General features: G+C 42.2%; 1 protein-coding gene across 3 annotated transcripts in view; it reads right to left on the reverse strand.

Annotated features, from left to right (window-relative positions):
* LOC149473266 (formin-like protein 3) overlaps positions 1-26,663 on the reverse strand; it is a 157,665-nt gene that overhangs the window by 40,075 nt on the left and 90,927 nt on the right. For all 3 annotated transcript variants that reach the window (XM_089679237.1, XM_089679232.1, XM_089679225.1), the window contains exons 3-4: positions 24,064-24,144; positions 22,999-23,075 (exon numbers count right to left, since the gene is read on the reverse strand). In XM_089679237.1, the coding sequence (XP_089535363.1) occupies positions 22,999-23,075; positions 24,064-24,144 (158 nt within the window). The remainder of the gene's footprint in view (positions 1-22,998; positions 23,076-24,063; positions 24,145-26,663) is intronic.

The raw sequence follows: 26,663 nt of genomic DNA on the forward strand, positions 1-26,663 counted from the left end.
AGCAGCCAAGAACAGCCTCCAGCACTATAGGTTTCCATTGTCAGACTGCTAGAAGTTGTGCCGATTCCAGGGAAAAGCCCACAATAACTGCCCCAGAGCTGGCCCAGCTTCCAAAAATTTAACAACAGCAACCTCTGGCACTGGACTGATGCCTCAGCTATGGCAACTAAGATATAGATAGATAGATAGATATATATATATATATATATATATATATATATATATATATCTATCTATATCTATCACAGAGGGTGAGTAGTCACACAAGACCTACTTTCAGAGTACTTCTATATGTATCTGATTGTAAAAGTAAAATGTACAGTAACCAGGTATTTTTTTCCACACAAAAAGAAATGCTGATTTTATTTTTTTTTTTAAATGGCACTGCTTACACTACTTTCTTTCAGTGGGAGTCTCAAGTGAATATACAGTCTCAAAGTCGGCAGACAGGGTATTGTCAAAGATCATAGCCATGATACAAGAAATGGTCAGAGACTGGAGACATGATGCAAGAGATGGACAGAGACTGCAGACATAATACAAGAGATGGTCAGAGACTGCGGGCATGATACAAGAGATGGTCAGAGACTGCGGGCATGATACAAGAGATGTCAGAGGCTGCGGGCATGATACAAGAGATGTCAGAGGCTGCGGGCATGATACAAGAGATGTCAGAGGCTGCGGGCATGATACAAGAGATGTCAGAGGCTGCCGGCATGATACAAGAGATGTCAGAGGCTGCCGACATGATACAAGAGGTGGCCAGAGATTACAGGCATGATTCAAAAGTTGGTCAGTGACTGCGGGCAGGATACAAGAGATGGTCAGAGACTGCAGACATGATACAAGAGATGGTCAGAGACTGCAGGCATGATACAAGAGATGGTCAGAGACTGCAGGCATGATACAAGAGATGGTCAGAGACTGCAGGCATGATACATTAGATGGTCAAAGACTATGGATATGATACAAGAGATGGTCAGGTACTGCAAGTATGATACAAGGAGATGGTCGGAGACTGCAGACATGATACAAGGAGATGGTCAAAGACTATGAACATGATACAAGAGATGGTGAGAGACTGCAGGCATGATACAAGAGATGGCCAGAAATTATGGACATGATAAAAGGGATGGTCAGAGACTGTGGATATTCCACAACTGTGAAAATGATATACGAGTTGTTGGAGATGATAGCATGCACAAAGAGAGTGTCATAGACTGGAGGCACATTACATGAGACTGCTAGAAATCGCTGCTATAACCAGGCAACAGGGACACACAGATTAAGGTCTGTAGGGGCCCCGAGGGTCACAGAAAAAGCACCAGAGGGCAGCAGGTTGAGCACCAGGGGCCTACACTTTCTGACCAGTTTGGAAGTAAATCTAACCTAACTAAAGTTGAAATATTTTTTCAAACAAGCAGTTTTCATTGAGAAGTCCCCTGTCAGGCCTAATGAGGTCAGTACTGTCTATTCAATTTTAAACTACTGTCATTCTGCTGAAAGCAGATACAAATGCCAAGTTATCACAACCTATACAACACAGAGTGAAATCCAATTCAAAGGAAACTTGAGATGTCAGATCTCTCTTTGAAATTATAGTATGCTGGTCTAATAACATAGCAGCAGTGTAACTATATAATACAATGATTCTTTTCAGAATGAAGTGGACAGATCAGGCAGGATACCTCCATGCCTCTACAACACTGATCTGTGCTCTGCCTTGGGTGAGTGGATCAGGGCCCCAGCCATGCGAGTAAGAAAATAAACAAATGTGAGTATGTCTCAGCCCAATGTTTTGTCTGGGATGTAATTATCGAGCAGATTAAGTTGATGACATTGTTATTATACAGGATTTATATAGCGCTAACAGTTTGCTCAGCACTTAACAATATAACGGGAGACAATACAGCAACAATACAGTTCAATACAAGAGGGATAGGAGGGCCTGATCCTGGGAGCTTACAATCTAAGAGGATGATATAATCAGCACATCATCAACTCATGTAGACCAAGTCACAAATAATTTGCATACATTCAGGTCCTTCTGTACACGTGCCAGTCTTTGCACTTAATATTTTCGAGACCTGTGTCAGTATTGTAATAATTTCAATGTAACAAACATTTGAATCTTGAATCTGGTAACATCTGAAACTCTGAAATGACACTGAAATGATACAAGCACTGAAGGTTTTGTTTTAGGCCTCTTTCTGCTGCTTGTAAATGCATGTTTTGTTTTGTTTTTTGAAAATCCAACACTCCTGGCACAGAGATCACTTGCGTCTGTATACTGTGTTTATCTGCGATTACATGAGGCTGCATTTAGCTGTGTTAGTAAATTCTTGCCTTTTCTATAGAAACTGTTTACTTATTTTTTCTTTGTACTGCGATTAACTGCGTTTATGTACAGATAGCTGCGGTGCATCGCTCCTGGACGCTGTCAACTTTGTTTTTCCTAATTGCATAAAACCGTATGCTATGAAAATGTTGCTAAACACAGTGTGTGAATGGAGCCATAGGGATGCATTGTCTGCATTTAGCTGCGGAAACTAAGTACCTCTAACCGCAGCTAAAAGCTGAAATCTAATCGCCCGTGTGAAAGGGGCCTTAAATACAAGGAGCAGCCACCTCCATCAGAGTGTATTAGAACTCTATCTGTGTACCAAAGAAGTGCGGTTATTAAAGAAGAACTTCATCCCAGGATTTTATTTTCATCTCCCTTTGTGGATTATCCTGTAAAAACATACTCATGTGCCCAGTGAATCTAGTACAGCTCTGATTTATTCCACCCAGGGGCGGACTGACAACTCATGGGGCCCCCGGGCAATAGGGGATCATGGGGCCCCTGTGTCCTTGCCCAAACTCAAAAAAGCCCCTACTGACCCTGGGCCCTCGGGCAGTGCCCGAGTTTCCAAATGGTCAGTCCGCCCCTGATTCCACCCCTCCATTGCCATACAGTGGGTCCTGCAAAGCCATCTTCTTTGATTACATCATCAGGAGCTGGATGTCTTCTTCCAGGGTCTTGCAGTTGGCTGCCTGATGACACACCATAGTGCAGTGTGGTGTAGACTACCCCGAACCCTCCTGGGATGCATGAGTGAGCTGTGAGAAGCTGGATTACGGCATTCTCTGGATTTCAGCATTCTTTTTAGTGTTTTATTAAGTTTCTGTACAAATAACTAAGTGTGAAGTGGAACTTCACATTAAAATCATACTTTAACTCACTGCAAACCCCCCACCCGCTATATGAAAGGTACATTTTTTCTGTTTGCATGTTTTTAAATGTTTTATTCTGGATCCACCTCTGCTGACATTCTTGCCTAGGCGAGAATGACGCATACCTATTCTTGCAGCCTCCTGGAATATCCCTGTTAGACAACACAGGAGGATTCATAGTAGAGACACAGATTGGCCAGTAGGTGGAGATACGCGTGTCATTGGGTGGTGGCTTCCTGGACCAGAAAAAGGCAGCCAGCTCCCACTGACTAAGGAGGACCTGGGCTGAGACATCTGAACAGCGGATCACAGTGGGGGTGAAAAATGGAATATCCCTCCAAGGGAGGGATGAAGTTCCTCTTTAGGATGACTTTATAAAGAAAGAATAAAGGAACCCAACTTATTAGCACACACAGACTTAAAATTCCAGATTTAGCTGAAAGCAAAAATATATTTGCATTATCATATTTTATAATACGCTCAGAAATATTGAGCTAAATATTTTTTGTGCCTGCTAAGACCTGCCCAAGTTCTGAATATGCAGGGCCCCAATCTATTCTTACTTGTTGATATAGGACTCACTCCAGTTCCATAGGAAGAAGGGGGGGGTACATAAACTTTGGCAACCTCAGCATCTGTTAGGTTACAAGAGCTTCTGCTGATGATGCAGTTTATACTCACCTGTCTCTTTATTAGGTACACCTGTTCAATTGCTTGGTAACACAAATTGCTAATCAGCCAATCACATGGCAGCACCTCAATGCATTTAGGCATCTAGATGTGGTGAAGATGACTTGCTGAAGTTCAAACCGTGCATCAGAATGGGGAAGAAAGTGGATTTAAATGACTTTGAATGTGGCATGGTTGTTGGTGAATGTGCCTGTGCGGGTTTCCTCCGGGAACTCCAGGGACATGCTGGTAGGTTAATTGGTTCCTGTCTAAATTGGCCTTAGTATGTGTATGTATGAATGTAAGTTAGGGACCTTAGATTGTACACCCCTTGAGGGTTAAGGACTGATGTGAATGTACAATATATATATAAATATATACACACGCACACACGTAAAGTGCTGCGTAAATTGACAGCGCTATATAGGTAACTGTAATAAATACAATTCCTGGAGTTCTTCCTTAACCTCTCCCCCCTTTTGTTCTGGCCAGTGGTGAAAAGCATGACCGTTTACTCAATTCTGTCTCCTCCAAACAAGTCTTTGTACCAGTTTCCAGCCTGCAGTTGCACTGAATAGCACTGGGACATGAGCAGGATAGGACCGCGGTATGACTATCATGTGAGCCCACCTAAGCAGCAATTTTGAGCAACAGAGACATGAAACAACACTATGGCCCCGAGAAAAAAAGTGACGCAGAGGTTCATGTGATAATCAGCACTGCCTTTTTACCAAATTATCGAGAATTCAGTTTTTTTAAAATGAAAAACAGAAACTTCACAAGCAGCAGCAGTATGCAGTAAATAGTAAAGAGGAAACTGCACAGGGAGAAAGTTTTCTGCATGGTATGAGGTCATCTAACACGTCTGAACCCACCTCCACAATCAGAGGTGTTATGGGGGCTGTGCTGGGGAATGTACATGCAGCCCACTGGAGATGAATGATCTCATTGTGTACATGTATAATCCTTCACAGCATAAAGGTTATCAGGTCATATCAAAACACAATATACTGACATGCTTAAATATAAATTGTGCACTGGCTTGTGGTTACTACCATATACAGCACACACTCTAAAATTATTATTATTACACAGGATTTATATAGAGCCAACAGTTTGCTCAGTGCTTTACAATATGAAGTGAGACAATACAGCAACAGTACAGTTCAATACAAGAGGGATAGGAGGCCCTGCTCCTTGGAGCTTACAATCTAGGAGGGAGAGGCTGGTGTACAAAAGGTAATAACTATGGGGGATGAACTGATAGGAGGAATAGAAGATTCGGTTATTAGCTGAAGGCAGGATAGGTTTCCCTGAAGAGAAAGGTTTTCAGAGATCGTCTAAAAGTGGGCAGAGTAGGCGATAGTCAGATAGATTGGGGTAGAGTGTTCCAGAGGATGGGGGAGGCTCTGGAGAAGTCCTGGAGACGAGCAAGGGAGGAGGAGACAAGGGAGCTAGAGAGCAGGAGGTTGTGGGAGGAGCGGAGAGGACAGTTTGAGTGATATTTGGAGACAAGATTGGTGATATAATTTGGGGCAGAGTTGGCTGGAGGGAATAGTATGAGCTCAGTTTTATAAAGATTTAGTTTGAGGAAGTGGAGTGACATCCATGCCGATATGTCACTTAGTAGGTTAAAATAAACATCACCTTGGATAACATTTATTGGAGGTTACTCGCAGTAAATGTAACAAAAAAAGGCAAGAAAGTGGGTTTGTTGATGTCAAGGACAGCGGTTCTGCCTAGGACAGTGTATGGCATGAAAAAAGCTATGTCATTTAGAGTCAGCATTCTGTGTCTGCTCTGTGATCAAACATTTACAGAATGTTACTCTTTATTCAAAGCAATTCATTGTAAATGTCAAATAGAAAAAATTCAATTGCCATTCACAAGTCAGATTTATCAGTAGTACTGACATTTTCTAGTCTTTTTTTTTTTTTCTTTGACAGCTTTTTATTGGTTTCAGAATTTTCAAATACAAAACATCCATGAAAACACATAATATAATGAAATCTAGGGATAAAAAAAAAAAAATGTTGTTTATGAGCAGCTTAGACGGGGCAGACTCAGTCAAGCAGATCCGCCTGTTCAGCAGAGCAGAGCGGACACAGCCCGCTGTTTTCTATGGGACGGTTGGATAGAAACGGACCACCTTCCATTTCCATCCCACTGTCATCCGATCCAATGGACAGATGGAGAACAGATCCCCATACGTCTGTTTTTAGTGTACAGGATCGGATTAGACACATGTCCGCTAACACCCGCCGCTCCATAGAGAGCCATGGATGGTCCAATTGGGTCTGTCTGAAAAACTGACAGGCGGACCCGATCTAGCTGGCAGTGTGAAAGGGGCCTTATTGAATGGGCCATAAATGTACAGAAATGTATGTTTATCACTAAAGTCTAACTACAGGCAAAATCTTTTTTTTTTCATTCTGGATAGCGTAAGGGAGGGTTATAACCCCAGTCAGTGTCCCATTGGGGAGCTTTCTCCTCACTTTTATGACCCATAGCCAAAACAGGAAGTGTGGGGAAATCCCTCCAAAGTGAGGGAATCCTGGCATGTCACCAGAACTAGTGTCCCCCTTAAAAGACATCTCCACTATTAGTGTTCAGATGTCAACCCAAAATTTGGGATTTTCTTTTACTTTCGCTTTCAATGATAATGGTAAACAGGACAAATAGAGAGAGGTTGAATCTCCCTAATGGGGGCACAGACAGCAACAACAAAAAATGACAGGGGTTCTAATCCCGCTCTACTCTATCCAAAACTAATAACAAAAAGCTTTGCCTTTAGTTACACTTTAATATGCTGATAGGGTTAAACAGAACAAAAGATGTTTTGAATACTAAGAGAACCGGTTGCAGTGTATATACCAGGTTAAAGATAAGTAAATGAGATGGGTTCAGGCCTCAAAGAGGAATGTCATCCCCTTTTTTACTGGGTAATCCACACAAACCATACTGACAAAACCTGCGATACAGTGGTGTTCTATAGGGATCCATTGTGCCATTCTGCACACCTGGTCCTGCACTGCTTCATCTGTGATGTCATCAGGAGGCTGGCTGTTTCTTCAAGGTTCTTGCAACTGGCCCCTGATGACGTGCCACAGAGCATGTGCTGTTGTGTACTCGGTGGCTCCTGGGATGCATGACCTGAGTATTCTAGGAAGTTATGGGCAAGCAACATGTCATTTTTGCCTAGGCGAGAACCTAGGAAGCGTAGGGAGAATTTCCTAAGGCCCCCCCCATTCACAAGCTTTTCTGCTCAAAGCTCGGCACTCAGAAAAGCTCAGCAGGGAAAATCCCATTCAATTCAATGGCCCCTGTTCACATTTGAGTGTTTGTCACCTGTAGCAAAATGCCTGTCGCCTCCAGAATGCCTATTGTTTGCCAAATGGGGCTAATAGGCCACAGATGTGAGCCAAGCATTTGGCTGTCGGTTTTGATGTGGCCCCATTCGCTCAACATGCTACGTTAAATTTCCTGCGACTGTGGCAGATGAAAAGCCCCCTTCGGCTGTATTTTAGACATATGGGGTAGCACAGTGGGCAAGTGGTTAGCAGCACTAGGGTCATCAGTTTGAATCCCAACCACGGCACTGCCTGCATGGAGTTTGCATGTTCTCCCTGTGCCTGCGTGGGTTTCCTCCAGGGTACTCCGGTTTCCTCCAAAGACATGATGGCAGGTTAACTGGCTCCTGTTTAAATTGTCCCTAGTAAGTGTATGTATGAATGTGAGTTAGGGACCTTAGATTGTACGCCCCTTGAGGGCAGGGACTGATGAGAATGTACAATATAGATGTACTGCGTAAATCAACACCTGTACCTGTAATAAAAAATTTCAATTAAAGGATGGTTTGGGTTTTAAGCTGCACCTCAGCCAACTGTCTACATTTTTTGGTATATTATAATATGAACATATTATAATTCATTTCTTTTTTTTTTTGTGAAACAAAACAATACCCGGTAGTTGTTATTGTGGTGAAAAAGAAAGATTTTACAAGCACGCAAAATTCAGCGCCTCTCTACCGCCTGTCAAAACAGCTATTTTACCACCAGATTCTTATTGTAAGTTTGATAAATTCATGTCACTATTCTTTTTCCTTCGCTGTCCTAACATTGCTTGTGTCATGGATGAAACCCTAAGAATCTGGCAGTTCTGTCCTTCTCCAGTGAATCACTCGGGATTGTCATCTTTCTTCTGTGGGAAATGTCAAACAACGGTAAGAAAATCTGTCTGCGTATGACAACAGGATTGCTGAATCTTTGTTCCTAAGAATACGATTGTTTTCTTTCCTCCCATGAAGACTGTCAGATTTGTGGGGATGAAGAAGGTGTTGTCACTGTGTAGAAGCTGCAGTGTGTCTGTCATCCTGGCACGTCGTAGAGCTGCGGAGGACTTTTTCCTCTCCCAGGCCAGCGGCCCTCCTATTTCCTGTCTGCTGCCTCCCCAGTCCCCACACCACCTTCTGCTCATTTCCTGTCTGACTACAGCCTCTATTTCTGGGGATGCTTTCAGCTGACGTATGCAGAGGTCTCAGCACCAGTCCCACCTAAATGATGCCAAAACTTTTTTTTTCCCCTCCACGCATATTCAGGTTACATTATTCCCACACACTCTTTCTCAAGACACCCTTTCATTTCCAAAATGACAAAGCCAAAGATAAAACCGTGCTCCTTATGGTAACAGTCCAGCACAGCTAAACAGTAATTGTGTGTCCAATAATGTGTACATATGTTTACCCCACGGTGAAAAAATAAACAGACATTATTGTGTCATATGTCAGGGTGTGATCCTTTATATTATAAAATGAAAAATGACTTGGAAGAGTTATGTGATTGTGTATAGTATAGGAAAGGGGAGACTGAGCATGGCTAAATGGTTAGCACTTCCACCTGGCAGTACTAGGGTCGTTGATTGGAATCCCAACCATGGCTCTACCTGCCTGGAGTTTGCATGTTCTCCCTGTGCCTGCGTGGGTTTCCTCCGGGTAATCTGGCTTCTTCCCACACTCCAAAGACATGCTGGTAGATTACCTGGCTTCTGTCTAAATGCCCCCAGTATATGTATGAATGTAAGTTAGGAACCTTAGACTGTAAGCTCCTTAAGGGTTAGGGACTCATGTGAATATATATATATATATATATATATATATATATAGCGCTGCATAAAATTGACAGCGCTATATAAGTACCTGTAATATTAATACACAGGGATAATAATCACTTAGCCCTGGCTTACACCGGTGCGACTTGTCATATGATTTAACAGTTTCAAATCGCATGACAAGTCGCACCTGATTTACACAGTTACATAGTTAGTCCTGCTGAAAAAAGACAAAAGTCCATCCAGTTCAACCATATAAAAAAGAAAAAAAAGTTACAGTCCTATACCCACAGTTGAGCCAGAGGAAGGCAAAAAAACCCCAGCAAAACCTGATCCAATTTGCTCCTGCAGGGAAAAAAAATTCCTTCCTGATCCCCCGAGAGGCAATCAGATATTCCCTGGGTCAACTTTTCCTATAAATGTTAGTATCCAGTTATATTCTGTGTATCTAAGAAAGAATCCAGGCCTTTTTTAAAGTAATCCACTGAGCTGGCCAGAACCAACTCTTGAGGAAGTCTCTGGAACTATTCAAAGCAGTGGGACTCCGACTTTGCAGCGCGGCAACAATTTTGAAATAAGGTTCCTGCACTATTCTTGGCAATTTCATGTGCTGCTTGCATAGACATCTGTGTATGAAGTCACAAAGTTGTCAGGAAAGCTGCACATGAAATTGCACTGACCAGTGGCTTTGAAATTGCCCTACTTCAAGTGAAATAGCGTGAATATAAAGCAGCGGATTTGATACTGTGCTACTTCAAGTGAAGTAGCGTGATTTCAAAGCTGCATTCCGTGTGAAGCAGGGCTCAGGCTACATTCACACCAGCAAATTAAGCCAGGATGAATTGTAGTGGCAGGAATCAGATCAAATCAGTACACACTAATCACTAAATCGCTGCTTGGAATCACATACAGTGAGGAACAGAAGTAGTTGAACACCCTGCGATTTTGCAAGTTCTCCCACTTAGAAATCATGGAGGGGTCTGAAATTCACATTGTAGGTGCATTCCCACTCTGAGAGACAGAATTTTAAAAAACAAATTCAGGAAATCACATTGTATGATTTTTAAAGAATTTATTTCTCTTGCACTGCTGAACATAAGTATTTGAACACCTAAGAAACAGCAAGAATTCTGGCTCTCAAAGACCTGTTACTGTGCCTTTTAAAAGTCCACCTCTACTCCACTCAATCTAACTTAGTAGCACCTGTCTGAGCTCTTTAAAGACACCTGTCCACCCCATAGTCAGTCAGACACCAACTACTACCATGGGCAACACCAAAGAGCTGTCAAAAGACACCAGAGACAAAATTGTGGACCTCCACAAGGCTGGAAAGGGCTACGGGGCAATTGCCAAGCAGCTTGGTGAAAATATATCAACTGTTGGAGCAATTGTTAGAAAATGAAAGAGGCTAAAGACGACTGTCAGTCTCCCTCGGACTGGGGCTCCATGCAAGATCTCACCTTGTGGGGTATCACTGATGATAAGAAAGGTGAGGAATCAGCCCAGAACTACAAGGGAGGAGCTGGTCAATGACATGAAGAGAGCTGGGACCACAGTTTCAAAGGTCACTGTCAGTAGAACACTACGCTGTCATGGTTTCAAATCATGCATTGCACGGAAGGTTCCCCTGCTCAAGTCATCACATGTCCAGGCCCGTCTGAAGTTTGCCAATGACCATCTGGATGATCCAGAGGAGGCATGGGAGAAAGTCATGTGGTCAGATGAGACCAAAGTAGAACTTTTTGGTCTAAACTTCACTCGTCGTGTTTGGAGGAAAAAGAAGGATGAGTTGCATCCCAAGAACACCATCCCTACTGTGAAGCATGGGGGTGGTAACATCATGCTTTGGGGGTGCTTTTCTGCGAAAGGGACAGGACGACTGCACTGTATTAAGGAGAGGATGAATGGGGCCATTTATTGTGAGATTTTGAGCAACAACCTCCTTCCCTCAGTCAGAACATTGAAGATGGGTCGTGGCTGGGTCTTCCAACATGACAATGATCTGAAGCACACAGCCAGGATAACCAAGGAGTGGCTCCGTAAGAAGCATATCAAGGTTCTGGAGTGGCCTAGCCAGTCTCCAGACCTAAATCCAATAGAACATCTTTGGAGGGAGCTGAAACTCCGTGTTGCTCAGCGACAGCCCCGAAACCTGACAGATCTAGAAGAGATCTGTGTGGAGGAGTGGGCCAAAATCCCTGTTGCAGTGTGTGCAAACCTGGTCAAGAACTACAGGAAACGTTTGACCTCTGTAATTGCAAACAAAGGCTTCTGTACCAAATATTAACACTGATTTTCTCAGGTGTTCAAATACTTATGCTCAGCAGTGCAAGACAAATACATTCTTTAAAAATCATACAATGTGATTTCCTGAATTTGTTTTTAAATTCTCTCTCAGAGTGGGAATGCACCTACAATGTGAATTTCAGACCCCTCCATGATTTCTAAGTGGGAGAACTTGCAAAATCGCAGGGTGTTCAAATACTTCTGTTCCTCACTGTACAGAGTCCAGCTGAATAATATCCAGGCAAGCCACTGGCCCCTCTTTTACAAAGGGGAGGTGAAATAAGTAGCTTCTGACATCTTCCACACTGACCAACATACTTTCAGCTGCACAGAGACAGATTAAAGTAAATTATTACTACTACTGGTACTTCTATACAATAGCACCGTCAATTTACGCAGTGCTCAACATATATGTTGTACATTCACATCAGTCCCTAACCCTCAAGGAGCGTACACTATAAAGTCTCTAACGTACATTCATACATACACATACTAGGGCCTATTTAGACAGGAGGAGTTAATTGGTTTTAGATAGCCAATTAACCTACCAGCATGTCTTTGGAGTGTGGGAGGAAACCGGAGTACCCAGAGGAAACCCATGCAGGCTGAGGGAGAACATGCAAACTCCAGGCAGGTGGTGCCATGGTTGGGATTCAAACCAACGACCTTGGTACTGCCAGATTCACGCTCATAACTTTTTTTTTTCTTAGTTTCTATAGAGCATGGAAAAATGAAAACTCCTGTCAGGTTTTACTTTATTCAGAGGTTTCACTGGAGAGATACTGTTTGGTAAAAAAAAAAATAAGGTCCCCAGGACAGGAAAAGAGGGGACATCACTCTTACAGTAAGGAGTCGTTCACACCTATGGCTAATATAGCCACTCCTTGGAAAAGTGATGCACATGGGGTCACTCTTCAGAGAGCATTTGAGGGGGCACCTGTTTTAACCCTGAAAATGCTTCATTATTGTGCCGTAACCATATGCACTACACTCGGTTGCAGCTTGATCCTATTCACTTGAATGGTGGTACCGATGGCCAGAATAACATGCAGTTTCATTTTTGCTGTGGCAGTGATATGTGTACAGCCCTGAGCAGCTGCAGGGGGAGGCAACAGTAAATTTACAGCTCAACTGCCTGATTTTACTGCCCACTGACTACTTGTGTGAATGAACCCTAACACAGGCCGAAGTAAAACATTTTTTTTATTTTCATTTTTTAATGTTAAGTAACAGAATGTGAGAACCTTTCTCTGCTTCTTTGTTGCAGATTTTCCCTCACTTCCTGCCAGGCAAAAGGTTGTCTCCAGAACAGAAGGTGAGGGAAAATTTCCAAAATAGAGCAGCAGATAGTAAAACTGACATGGCAGAATGATTTCTGGTCACCATGACAACTAAAAAACAAAAACAATGTGGTGACCAGTCGGTGAGAGCTATTGCCTGTGTTGTGTGAGATGGAGCCAAGTCCTGCCCATGTGTGAGAAAGGTGAACTACGCTCAGTCTATCAGGTGCAATGCCTGCTGTCTATACCGGTGGTTGTCAACTTATAACATATAAGGGCCCTCAGCTGCAGCCCCTGACATTACCAAAGGGCTGCACATAATGTTCAATATATGTAATGCTTGTTGGGACTGCCGGAATGCAGTCCTAATAGAGGAAATGATGGTCAGACACTGTGCGCATGCTACATTTTTTGTCCTGCATTCACCGGCCACTTTATTAGGTACACCTTGCTAGTGCCAAGAAAATCTCCCCCACACCATTACACCACCAGCCTGAACATTGATACAAGGCAGGATGGATCCATGCTTTCATGTTGTTTATGCCAGATTCTGACCCTACCATCTGAATGTTGCAGCAACTAGTCTGCCCATTCTATTCTGACCTCTGACATCAACAAGACGTTTGCATCCACACAACTGCCACTCACTAAATATTTTCTTTTTTTCGGACCATTCTCTGTAAACCCTAGAGATGGTTGTGCGAGAAAATCCCAGTAGATCAGCAGTTTTTGAAATACTCAGACCAGCCTGTCTGGCACCAAAAACCGTGCCATGTGCAAAGTCACTTAAATCCCCTTTCTTCCCCGTTCTGACAATCAGTTTGAACTTCAGAAATTTGTCTTCACCACGTCTAGATGCCTAAATGCACTGAGTTACTGTCATGTGATTGACTGATTAGCAATTTGTGTTACCCAGCAATAAAGTGGCGGGTGAGCGTATATGAAATTAGGAACATGTTACAGAAGGCTAGGAGAGATCAATGATATTACCCTAATTAATGTTTCCACTATAGATTGCTGAGGTCCGAGGACTGCAAATCATATATCCAAAGGGCTGCATGCGGCCTTAGGGCCATAGGTTGGGCACCCGGGGTCTATACAGTCATATTAGCTGCTATGCTTTCACGCAGTCCTGACTTTACTCCGACATTTCAATGTGCGTCTCTCCACCAACAACAGTTATATCAGGGAAAACCCCATCCCTCAATGATCCCTGCCCCATTCACAAGCTGGCATTTGTCCTCTCCAGGACCATGTAACTTGTCTGCATTCTGAGAGCCAGGTGCAGCTACCATGATGCAGGCAAGCCATGGCAACTATTGACACTTTCTGTTTATTATTTAGTTATTTATTTTATTTCAGGTACTTATATAGCGCCGTCAATTTACGCAGCACTTTACATATATATTGTGCATTCACATCAGTCCCTAACCTTCAAGGGGCGTACAATCTATGGTCCCTAACTCACATTCATACATACACATACTAGGGACAATTTAGACAGGAGCCAATTCACCTACCAGCATGTCTTTGGAGTGTGGGAGGAAACCGGAGTACCCGAAGGAAACCCACGCAGGCACAGGGAGAACATGCAAACCCCAGGCGGGTGGTGCCGTGGCTGGAATTCGAACCAACAACCCTAGTACTGCCAGGCTGAAGTGCTAACCATTTAGCCACTGTGCAATTGTCTAGCAGTTAATGTGGTTTCCATTGTGGAACATATGTTCATTCCAAAACAGAATGATAAAAGGCAGCAAAATTTTCAAATGCTTTTGAACGACATTTGTCAAGCCATCAAATGTACTGAGAATTTCTGGACAAAATATTTGTACGAATGTGTGTTCCTTCAAAAATCTACTTGTGTATAGCCAGATTTACTGCTCTAGTGTATCTGTCGAAGGAGCCACTGAAGCCACCCAGGCTGGATTTCAAACATGTCTGCCTTTGTTCATCTGTATTCCAAGGGGGCTGATGGGACTATATATGGCAAAGCCAGTAATGTTTGGGGTTTCTCTTCAGCTCAAAGGAAGTGATAAGGGAAGTGCCCTTTTAGTAAGATCAACAGGTATTTTCTGTACTTGCTGAAAATGTTCTTAGCTTGAAAAAAGAAAACTAATGCAGGAAAAACATCTGAGGAGTCCATTACATGAGTTTAGTTATGCTTTAAGGAGCTGCCGCTGTGTAGCGATTCAGGAAAGGCTGGGCAGAGCTTACCTTGCCTGTCATTACCAGAGACTCGAGCCTATAAATGTCTGTGAAAAAAAATGTGCTGCCCTTGGCAATTAGATTCGGTCTTTCATGCAGACCTACAAGAAAAAGAGAATCTAAAAACTGATCAAAGCAACACCGTTCTCTTCTAAGACTTTTCTTTACGATTCCCAATAATAGTGTTGAAAAGTGTAGAAGGGGAAAGTGTTCTTAGTGGCGAAAGCTTCCAACTGTCCCTTTCTACAGCAGGTTTGATGATGGAAAGCAAAATGTGATTGGCATGTTGGAAACACAAACCCTTTCTCATATATCATTTTACATAAATGGGGTCTACTGTGTGCTCAGTATTCACTAATCCATACTCAGTGAGGCATTTCGAAAAACACAAAACTATGACCTCAGATCCACATCTAATCCTCTTCAGCCATCTGGGCAGCATCAGCATGGAGTCTCTTCCAGGTGTATGCATGAAAGGGTGGCTCCACTGGACTATGCAAGGCAATGGAGCCACCTGAGCAAAGCTAACCTGCAGTAGGAACTGTGAACTGGATCTTTTAGAAAAAAGGCAAAAGAAGCAGGAAACAAGGTAAATACTGGGGTAGGCGTATGTCTGTATTTTATATTAAAGGATTTGGCTTAAAATGTTACTAAACCCAGGACCCTGCATTTGCTCTATCTGGTCTCCCACAATACACAGCAACATATAAACTGCTAAATACATTTTCTCATTAGCAGTACATGCTATAAATTCTGCAGGGTGCCCAAAATTTTGCAGACGCCTTTTTTTTGTTTTCTGTTATTTTGAAAGTGTAAATGATGGAAATAAAATCTAACTTTTGTTGACATATTATAAGAATGTCTAATCTGTAATTTGATGCCTTTTGGAGATTTTTCCATCTTTCCTTGGCTTCTTTATGCACATTAATACAAATTTTTAGCTGGGGTGCCCAAACTTTTGATCCCCACTGTACACCCTCTTAAAAAACAAAAAAACTCTCTAGCAATACACAGCAAACTGACCATGTGCAGAGTGTCTGATAGGGCTCTGTACTATCAGCAGATGGATTGGGGACTGTGGAAGGAGGGGAGGATCACAGAAGACAGGATCAAACAGCCTTTTTACACAATGCAGATGATTAACCCCTTAGGTTCCACAGTGAGTATAACAAGCATGCTTTACTAACTGATCTTACTGTTGTGGGTTTAGGAACACATTAAACAATCCAATCCACCCAATAGGTAGCCAAACTCTTTCTCCTGATATACATGCAAAAGGGAGATGAGTGTTGGAAACATGCTGCGATGACCTTGCTACAGTAGTATAAAATACTGTAATATTGATAGCAAGCACACTTACCAATTGTACATGGACATTACAACAAAAAGCGTAATCAGAGCGCAGCATATGAAAATATAGCCCAAAACTAGTACAAAAGAGCAAAAGAACACATTTACTGCAAAAATCAAATATAATCCGCAGGACATGATGGCAATCCTGTCTTTTTCATTTCCTTCCTCACTGTCACCTTTCAGTCAATATGCCAGGACACTCCTGAGGACATCCTGCGCTTAAAAGAAAGACACCATCTGCAATGTTCCAAACAAGCCCCACTGGCCATAGATTCCAGAATATAATGTGCATATCATAAAAGTAATAAACCACCAAACTAACCGAATACAGCATCCAAACTACTGTCACTGTTTGCCAGTCAAGGAATAAAATCGGCTGCTTTATAAAAAGGGAATGTTTAGTCTGTTCTATTAGGCGGAGAGGATATCAGCTTGATATAAATATTATCAATACACATAAATATTTTAAAATTCTGTGTATAGTTTGTAACTACTGTATATTTATTGTGGGCAGCTGTAAGGTACTCAGGCTCTGCTTCCTCTACTGCAATGCTGCAAACTGGGGAGATTTACTAAAACTGGTGCAGCTGTGCATGGTAACCAATCAGCTTTCAGATTTTATTGTCATAGCCTCATTGAACATGCTTAAGTTTGATCCTAATTGGTTACAATACACGTTTCTGTGTGCATCATTTTTAGTAAATCTCTCCTAACGGCTGTACTTTACGGCTCCTTTACACAGCCTTTTCAGTCTATAGGAACTATTTAAACATGATTGCACAGGTGTCCCACAGCAATTCCCCTAGATTCACACAATTTTCCAATCAAATCCAATTAGAAAAAAGAAAGCTGTGTAAATTTTTACAGGAAAACATTTAGCCCCCGTTCACACCGATGCAAATTGTCATGCGATTTGACAGTTCAAATCGCAACCAATGATTGGCAATGGAACCGTTCTAAATCGGTGCGACTCTAAGTCTCTGTCAGAGTTCCACCGATTTGAAAAGTAGTTCCTGCACTACTTTTGGCGATTTTGGGTGTGACTTGCATAGACATCTGTGAAGTCGCACAGATGTCTTACAAGTTGCATTGACATCCGACTTCAAGTGAAGTTGCATGATTTCAAAGTTGTATTCAGTGTGAACCCAGGTTAAAGTGTTACTAAACCCACAACAGTAAAATCAGTCTGTATATGCAGTAAAGCATGCTTGTTATACTGACTGTGGAACCTAAGATGTTAATCCTCTGCACTGTGTAAAAAGGCAGTTTGATCCTTTCTTCTCTGTTCCTCCCCTCTTTCAAGCGACCACTTCTTATCTCCTAATAAGACTGAACATAGGCATTTTGCACATGCTCAGTTTGGTATGTATTGCTAGAGTTTTTTTTTTCTTGGAAGAGTGCATGTCCTCATCACAGGACCAATAAGCACTGGTAGGACAGAGGTCAGGGGTTTGCATCCTCCTAGAACAGATAGAAAACTCCTTCTACAAGCTTTAGCTAGTGCTTGGCTGAACACTGATAGAAGCCATAAGACTGCTCAAACTTCTGATGAGAAAAGGTATTTAGCAGTTTATATTTACAAAAATAATTGCATTTCCATGTTCTGTGTACTGTATGAGACCAGATATAGTGGATGCCGGGTCCTGGGTTTAGTAACACTGTAATAAGAAGACCTGAAATGAGTCCGCTTGACTCTAAAATCAGCGCACACCCTGTTTAGCTCATATGTCATCTACAGCTGGTAGGTATAAAAGTTGAATGAGGACTAATACAGAGCTACCCTAATGGTTAAATCACAAATTTTCCTTTAAAAAAACAAAAAAAAAAATCACAAATTTTAAGATGATAAAAAATATGGAAGTGCAAGCATTTAAAATTTTTAAAGCATTACTCCAGGCATTGTTAAAGCATTACTCCTGTCCTTATTGCTGATTTTCGACCTTCACTGAATATGTCATCCATCTTCTGGTTTGTTCAGTAGTTGCTCTAAAAATAGCTTATCCATTTTCAAATTAAACCATTAATTCTCTTTGGTTTCCTGTTTGTAAGACCAGTGGATGCTATGCCTCCTATTCCCCCAGCCACTGGTCTTGGCACATCCCATCTGTAGTTCTATGTACAGGAAGCAGGGATGTAATACAGTCCCACTTGCAGTGGTGGGTGAACCGAGACTCTCAGACTCCCAGACACATATATTCAACATGTACAGTCCTAGTGTACCCACCAACATTCACTACAATTTTCTGTGGTTGATGGGAACTGTAGTTTTCTTTTTACTGCAGACAGAGGAGAAGATATGATGTAATCCCTGCTGTTACACCTACTTCTTAGCAGAGCAGATGCAGTTATCTTTTGAAATACAGAGATAAAGTCATGAAAATTCAATTAAACTTTTCTCCTAAATGGTAAGGGTTTTCAAAATGTTATCAACTGTTTAATGTAGGGGGTTGTACTAATGAGTGGGGGGGTGTTTGCCTATCCTAGAGTTATTCTTTAAAATTACATTGAAAATTTACTTAATTTATCAAACACTGCAATAAAAACTATAAATATGTGAGGACAAGAAACACACTGGACATGTCCTTTAAACAGTTCATTAGAAAATGTATCGCAAAACAAAGCAAATGAATTATAAAATCGACACCATTCCAGCAGCCAGGCACCAAAATGAAAAGTCGAATGTTTGAGGATTCTTCTTCTGAGGTCAATACACAATGTTTCCTACCTCCTGTAGGCTTTTACACTTCACTAACAGCTAACTGATGACTAATTCCTACTCAATAAACAGCAGCCAAACAACTTTTACAATCAATAGTTCCGCTCAAAGCAAATGAAAAGAAAATGAGGAGGCAATTTACTACCCTTGTTAACCACAGTAAAAAAGATCAATACATTTTATGGGTTATCTGTGAAGTCATCAAACTGATGTGAAAAGCAGAATAACAATACATAGATTATTAAAAATGTAAGTTGCACGCCAGAACTTAGCTCTTCTTGCTGGACTCCCCCTATCCTTGCAAGGAAAGCAGCAGTGGTGAAACAAGGCAAGGAAGGTTGATTTCAGGTGGAGACATCAATGTATGCAGTCTTTTTTGTCAAATTAAACATAGAAAGAAGAGCTAAGATCTGGAACGCGGCTTACAATGAGCATAAAGAAGAAGAATCACCAGAATCCCACAGGGGATCAAGTGCATATAGCACTTGTTCCCTTTCAGTTCCATACTGTGTTTAGTAGGATAGGATGCTCTGCAGTAGCCTATCAATGGCATATGCAGCACTCAATGATGCTCCTGAGAATTATGTACCCCCCTACATAACAGTCTACCAACATTTCTCTCCAGAACACAAGGATTACATTCTCTTTTTCGCCCATAAATCTATTTTTTCTAGACTCTAAGAATCTGGTTGCAAAATACGCGCTTGGAGGTATAGGGTCTCAGCCAGATTAACTAAAATGTTTTCAGAAGTTTCCCCTAACTGCTGGAGATGTGGAGACCAAGAGGGTACAATATTCCATATATGTTGGACTTGCTCGAAGATCTGCCCCTTTTGGTCTAAGGTATATGCAGTGATCCGTGATCCTTGATCTCACAGGCCTTTCCCCAAAAAATGATCCAGCAGTGTGTCTGCTACATCTTAGCACATTATCATGGTGGAAATACCGTAGATCTCTGGTAATATATTTACTAAATGCCGCTAGGTCCTGCATTCCTTTCAATTGTAAGTTGAACAGATTCCTTCAATTGGTCAGTAGATCAAAGCAGTAAATGATATTAACACTATGAAAGACCTCACTATTTCCCTGCGCCACCAAGATGAACATTTCCGTAAAACATGGTTCTGTTAGATCCCGTTCCAACACTCTGCGGTGTACAAAGATCTCCTGGCTTCAGATCCCTTCTCGGCAGTGGACCAGGGGGCGAGCACCCCCTCCCCTCTTACCACTAACAACCCCCCCCCCTTCTCTTTTTGTTAGGTTTGTGTTGTCACTTAAAACACTAAATATTTTCTGTGGGGCTTGTTTTTGTCCCCCCCCCCCCCCCCCCCGTTAGATCCCGTTCCAACACTCTGCGACTCTGCGGTGTACAAAGATCTCCTGGCTTCAGATCCCTTCTCGGCAGTGGACTAGGGGGGCGGAGCACCCCCTCCCCCCTAACAACCCCCCCTTCTCTTCTTGTTAGGTTTGTGTTGTCACTTAAAACACTAAATATTTTCAGTGGGGCTTGTTTTTGTCCCGTCCCCCCCCCGTTAGATCCAGCTCCAACACTCTGTGGTGTACAAAGATCTCCTGGCTTCAGATCCCTTCTCCGTAGTGGACTAGGGAGGCCGAGCACCCCCTCCACCCCAACAACCCCCCCCCCCTTCTCTTTTTGTTAGGTTTGTGTTGTCACTTAAAACACTAAATATTTTCAGTGGGGCTTTTGTGTGTACCCCCCCCCCCCCCACGGGGAACCAATTTACGACATCAAACACAGAGCTTTTGTCCACAGGCAGTTACTAGATATGTAATCCACTTTATGTGAATGATATTGTCAAATTGTTCCTGACTATCCTGGTTCCTGTACTACGGAATCCCCGTAACCCTGTTCATTGGAATTGGTTTGATGGTTGTATAGCTTTTTCTTTGCCAACTATAAATAAAATAAATTAAAAGAAAAATTAAAAACTAAGGACTCTCAGCATGTAATCCCCCCCCCCCCCCCCCCCACTGCTGATCGACCATGCTGTTCACAAGGAGATGAACACAATTAGTTGTTTGTGACAGTGCACACAGAAGTAAGGGGGCATGACAAATAAAGCACACAGAGGAGTGAGGCTGTGACAGCGTGCACAGAGGAGTAGGGGAGGTGACAGTCTCTTGCAGCAATCTCAAATAGAGCCCTCTTTCAGTCTCACTTCTCTGGCTTTTCATGTCATGCAGCTCATCTTCAGATGCATGCATGTGATTATGATTTAATCTAGAAACTGATAACTCAGGAAAGTTCTGGACAAATTACTTGTACCACTAGCACCTATACCTCTCCAAGCTAAATTATACTATATGAGACAACAGCTAAAAGGAATAGTTCACCATTACCAAAAAACTGCCTATGCAGATAAAGGGCATCTAAAGATAAAAACGAACTGTTCATCTTTGAATAAAGTTGAGTAATGCTCTTGCTGTAGGTGTAGGCCATTTACATACCCCAAGAACCCTGACCTGAAAACTGCCAGGACATTCCTAACGGAGGCCCACCTATTACTGTTCACCTTCACCATCACGGGAGTGAGCTCTCAAACTTTGAGCTCAGAGCTACTGCATCAGCTGAGAGAAAGCTCATGTGATGGATTTGAATTAGAGAATGATCTCACTGCTGTGATGGCAATGGTGAGTAGTAATAGCTCGTTTAGCAATGTGCTAGCAACATCCTAGGAGTTTTCTGGTCAGGCTTCATGAGGTATGTAAATGGCCTACACCTATAGCAAGAGGCAATATTCAATTTTGGTCAAAGCTGCATGGCTTCTTTTTATTTACAGACATCTCTTATCTGCATAGGCAGATTTTTTGGTAAAGCTGAACTATTCTTTTAATTTCCACATAAAATGAAGTGAAGCCTAACACTAACTATTCTTAAAAACGTTCCTTCCCCCATCCTCCTATCTATTCTAAATACTCTTAAAAAAAAAAGGGAAGTATACAGATCTCTTTTTATACACTTTTTTAATACAGACCAGTCATGTGATTTTGCAGCTCCGACTTCAATCTGTAAGGGAGTGCTTGACAATGACTTTGAATTCTGGGAGCCATGACATCCCCCACAGATCCTCGTGGCCCAGCCATTGTCTGTGCTTCTTCCTCTCCCCTGCAGCAGCTGCTCACTGACACAAGGGAGCTGGAGCTGGAGGATCATATGACCAGACCTGGAGCGGACTAAAAAAGGGAAGTACACAGATCTTTATTGCACAGGGAATGCAGGATAGTTTAAGTAAAAGAAAAGATGTTACACGGGAAACCAATTTGGAATTCTACTAGAGGTTGGTTCATTATCATTTCCTTGGCGTTAAAGTAAAATAATATATTCACAAAGATTAGGCAACATCCAATTTATCATAATTCTAGTTTAGGAAGAAGTAAAGCACCATGGCAGTATTCCCAGCAGTGGTTTCACACAATAAGCAGTCAACTCAGATTCCAGTATAGAATGACAACTGTACATCCAAATTTTCTCAGATATATTGGATTAAAACAGAATTGTCAAAATAATAAAAGGGACTATTGTTATGAATTACTTTTTAACAATGCTGTTACACTCATGTTCTGTTTTGTAAGATCTCAAATAAGTATGTGGCCTCGTAGCACTTGGTCCAGATCAGTGATTCAGTAGTGGTGCAAGGATAAAGAGAATACCTTTAAAACAAGTTTGCAATGGCAGCTACTATGTTTCTGTCTTGACAAATTCCCTAAACCTAAAGGCTAGAAAGCAGTAATTAGGTGTATATGTGAATGTTATCACCTTAAATCCCTGCAAATAATCTTTGCAACTTGTGCTGTCTTTTATTTATAAAGATTTACAGAAAGGAAACCATAAGCGTTCATCATACAAAGATGTTCTGCCTACTGTTAAGCAGTAATGGTAGCTTATGCTATAATCAATTCAGTGCCAGCCTATGGACGGAGCGCTATTAATACACTTACCCTGATAATATACGCTATCCAGCAGTTTAACCTGTCATTTAGTGTGGATCCTGACTACAATGTCAGACATGCAATCACTAAAGAGAGCAGGTATTAATCTGTATATGAGATATACTCACAAAAACACTAAACTACGACCAGGCGAACTGTGATGACAAAATAACATTTTTATATGGCCCCCTTTAAGGAAAATTTCCTGTTACTCACCCTATGTGATTTGTTCGCAGTGATATTTCCAGTTCACGCAGAACCTTTGTAGATTCTTGCACCCGTCTTCTGAATTTCTAGAATGTGAAAAAGAAAGAAATATCAAAACTGATAAGCAAAATAGGCAGCTAAATAGACAGTTGGCAAAAATATTTGGACAATTGCAGATCATGTCTTAAAGGATAAATTACATCATTTTTATTATTGCATTTTATTATTAGGACTGTCTGTGGTCAAAATACAATAACACAAGCATACGCATGTAGTGAATACAAACTGTCATCTGCCAATTGCATTTTACATAATCATGCTCTTTTTGTAAATCACCCTCAATAATGTATAATAGAGACAAGTGACCTAAGTCTCCAGGCCAGAACATTATCTGCCCATCTTTTTCTTTTGAATGTCTTCTAAGAACCAAGTATTTTACAATGACAGAAGCTTATTTGCAGTACTGTGATCACACCCCCTTAACCATAGAAAGGTGAAAAATCACACCCCATTACCACTGAGTTTGAAAGACCTCTGAGTGTAATCATAGTTAGTCAAGCTGAAAAAAAAACAAAAGTCCATCCAGTTCAACCAAATAAAAAAAAAAAAAAAGTTATAATCCTGCACCCACAGTTGATCCAGAGGAAGGCAAAAAAAAACCCAGCAAAGCATGATCCAATTTGCTACTGCATGGAAAAAATTACTTCCTGATCCCCCGAGAGGCAATCGGATATTCCCTGGATCAACTTTACCTATAAAATGTTAGTATCCAGTTATATTCTGTGTATCTAAGAAAGAATCCAGGCTTTTTTTTTAAAGCAATCCACTGAGCTGGCCCCAAGATGTCAGAGGTTGTTACAACACACAGAGGTTTTTCAGCCTACCTTCTTAAAGCTCATATACAGTGATGCTTGAATAGTATAGTGATGCTGCTTGAATAGTATGCATCTCCTATGAATATTAGGTCATTTGTGGTTACTCTTAGAAACCACTTTTGTTAGCATTTTCAGCATCATTTAGCATGACTCACATCACAGCAACACTCATTCAGCATGTACATTTACAGCGCATTACCTTTCGTGTGACTCCAGGGTCTAGGAATGATTGTAGTTTTTGGATGTATGTGTGCGGGGGGTTTTTCACTTGAAACCGTTCCTAATTAAAAACATAGTAGGTAAAATTTGGTTAACATATGGATTGATGAAGAAAGGTTAACAGAATACAAATTATAGTATGCAAGACAATTTAGTTTACTATAAATAGGAAACCTTTTTTTCAATCAAAGCGACAGGTTGTTTTGAAAGCTCACACACCAACTAATTTATACTCTCCTTCCCTGTGCTCCCTGCCACTCCATCCTTCATCAGAGCCAGGAGTCCCAACTCAGTTTAGGCACCCTGTCAGATTAGGTCAGAGTTTACACAGAGTTAATACGTGTCATCCCTCCTTCATGTAATAGCACTCAGGCCAGGTGAACGGCCACTAAGCCCAGGTACGCCATCCTAGAAGGTGGTCACATTCCCTGAAGCAACCAGGTATTTGCGAAGGCTTCCATAAAACAACAAAGCAGTGGGAAGAGCAGCAAAGGTGAGTATCAGCAGGTGGGTGTATCTGAATGGGCAAGGTGATATCTTCTTAACCAGTTGCCTACCGGGCACTTATACCCCCTTCTTTACCAGGCCAATTTTCAGCTTTCAGCGCTGTCACACTTTGACAATTGCGCGGTCATGCAAGATTGTACCCATATGAAATTTTTATCATTTTTTTCTCAGAAATAGAGCTTTCTTTTGGTGGTATTTGTTTCTATTATAAAATTTTTCAAACAGGTAATTTTTCTCCTTTACTGATGTGCGTTGATGAGGCAGCACTGATGGGCACTAATAGGCAGCACTGATGGGCACTGATAGGCAGCACTGATGGGCAATGATAGGCAGCACTGATGGGCAATGATAGGCAGCACTGATAGGCAGCACTAATGAGGTGGCACAGATAGGCGGCACTGATAGGCAGCACTAATGAGGTGTCACGGATAGGTGGCACTGATAGGTGGCACTGATAGACAGCACTGATAGGCGGCACTGATAGGCATCACTGCTGGGCACTGACTGGTGGCACTGCTAGGCATTGACTGGTGCAACTGCTGGGCACTGACTGGCAGCACTGCTGGGCTGCACTGATGGGCACAGGTGGGTGGCACTGGTGGGCACAGGTGGGTGGCACTGGTGGGTACAGGTAGGTGGCACTGCTGGGTGGCACAGGTGGGCGCACTGCTGGGCACAGGTGGGCGGAACTGGTGGGTGGCACTGCTGGGCACCAATCATCAGGGCACTGATCATCAGTGCCCTGATGATTGGTGCTGATCCCTGCTCTGACAACTGCCGGTTCTCGGCAGTACTTTCCTCACGCTCTGACAGCGGGAGGAAAGTGCAGCTGAGAACCGGCAATTGCATTTCCCGGTGATCAGCGTGTCATTGGACACGGCTAATCACTTGGTAAAAAGCCGCTGTGATTGGCCTTTTACCACATCATGTGATCAGCTGTGTCCGTAGGACACAGTGATTACGGAGATCGCCTGGTGCGCGCCCCCGGAGAGTGCGTTCTGGGAGGACGTCATATGACGCCCTCCCAGAACTGGCCGGCCACAGTGTAGCCGTCATTCGGCTATCTGCAGTTGGCAAGTAGTTAAAGTAGCCTTAATATACATGTGTTTGAAACCTCACCTTATAAAACAACCCATTCAATTTACCATATTTTTTTATTTAATAAGTGATCACATAACCTCTGTTCTCAGCTGCATAAGGGATTTGGAGAGGTGGGGGTAGAGACTGCAGGAGGGTGCACCAGTAAGAAGCAGAGAAAGAGCAATACACCAATCATCCCAGTGAACGGCTGTGCAGATGGGGGGTGCAGGTGGGGGGTAAAAAATTATCATTGGAGGACAGGCAGGCTGTGCTTCCAGCACAACCAGAAAATTTACTACACAGAGAGAGTTGTGCCTCCATTCCTGGCATGGTCAGTTTGAAAAAGGAAAGCAGAGGAACTGGCAGGATCACCATGTATTTCACACAAAGAAAGAAGTAAAAAGAGAACAGGATACTTTTTAACATAAGCACATGGTACAATAGGCACATATCAGGAATATTAAATGTTGGGGTAACAAACCCTTTAAACCCATTATACAACTTTCTCTCTCATGCCCCCTAACTGCTGCACTGCCTACCCACAATGATCACTAAGACCCCTCTAAAATCTACCTGCTTGGAGGATTGGGGTCGCTCCAATAATCAGCAGCAGTCCCTTTTTCCCTAATTGTTTTAGCAGTGACCAGGGGTGATTCCTCTGTAAGCCAATCAGTGCCTCTACCCCATGTAAAACCACAACCATCTCTCCCCCAACTGTGACTCAGTTCAAAAAGAATCAGGGAAACAATGGGCTGCCAATACCAGGAGACAATCTGGTCCTGCAAAAATATTAGGTTCTTACTGACCATCTTAGGCAGGCAACAGCAAGGACAGAGTAAAAGGAGGTAAACTAATATGTTGATTCAAATGGCTTTGGAGAGATTCTGAACCCATCATGCTGCTCTGTGTACAAGTCTACAGTAGCAATAAATGGTTTTATGCATTGCATTGTAGTTTTTTAGCAGAGCTCTCAAGTCAAACTGTTCCTGTCGA

Source organism: Staurois parvus, unplaced genomic scaffold, assembly GCF_062004578.1.
Source record: "Staurois parvus isolate SC_StPar_1 unplaced genomic scaffold, SC_StPar_1.0 ptg000017l, whole genome shotgun sequence".
NCBI lineage: Eukaryota > Metazoa > Chordata > Amphibia > Anura > Ranidae > Staurois > Staurois parvus.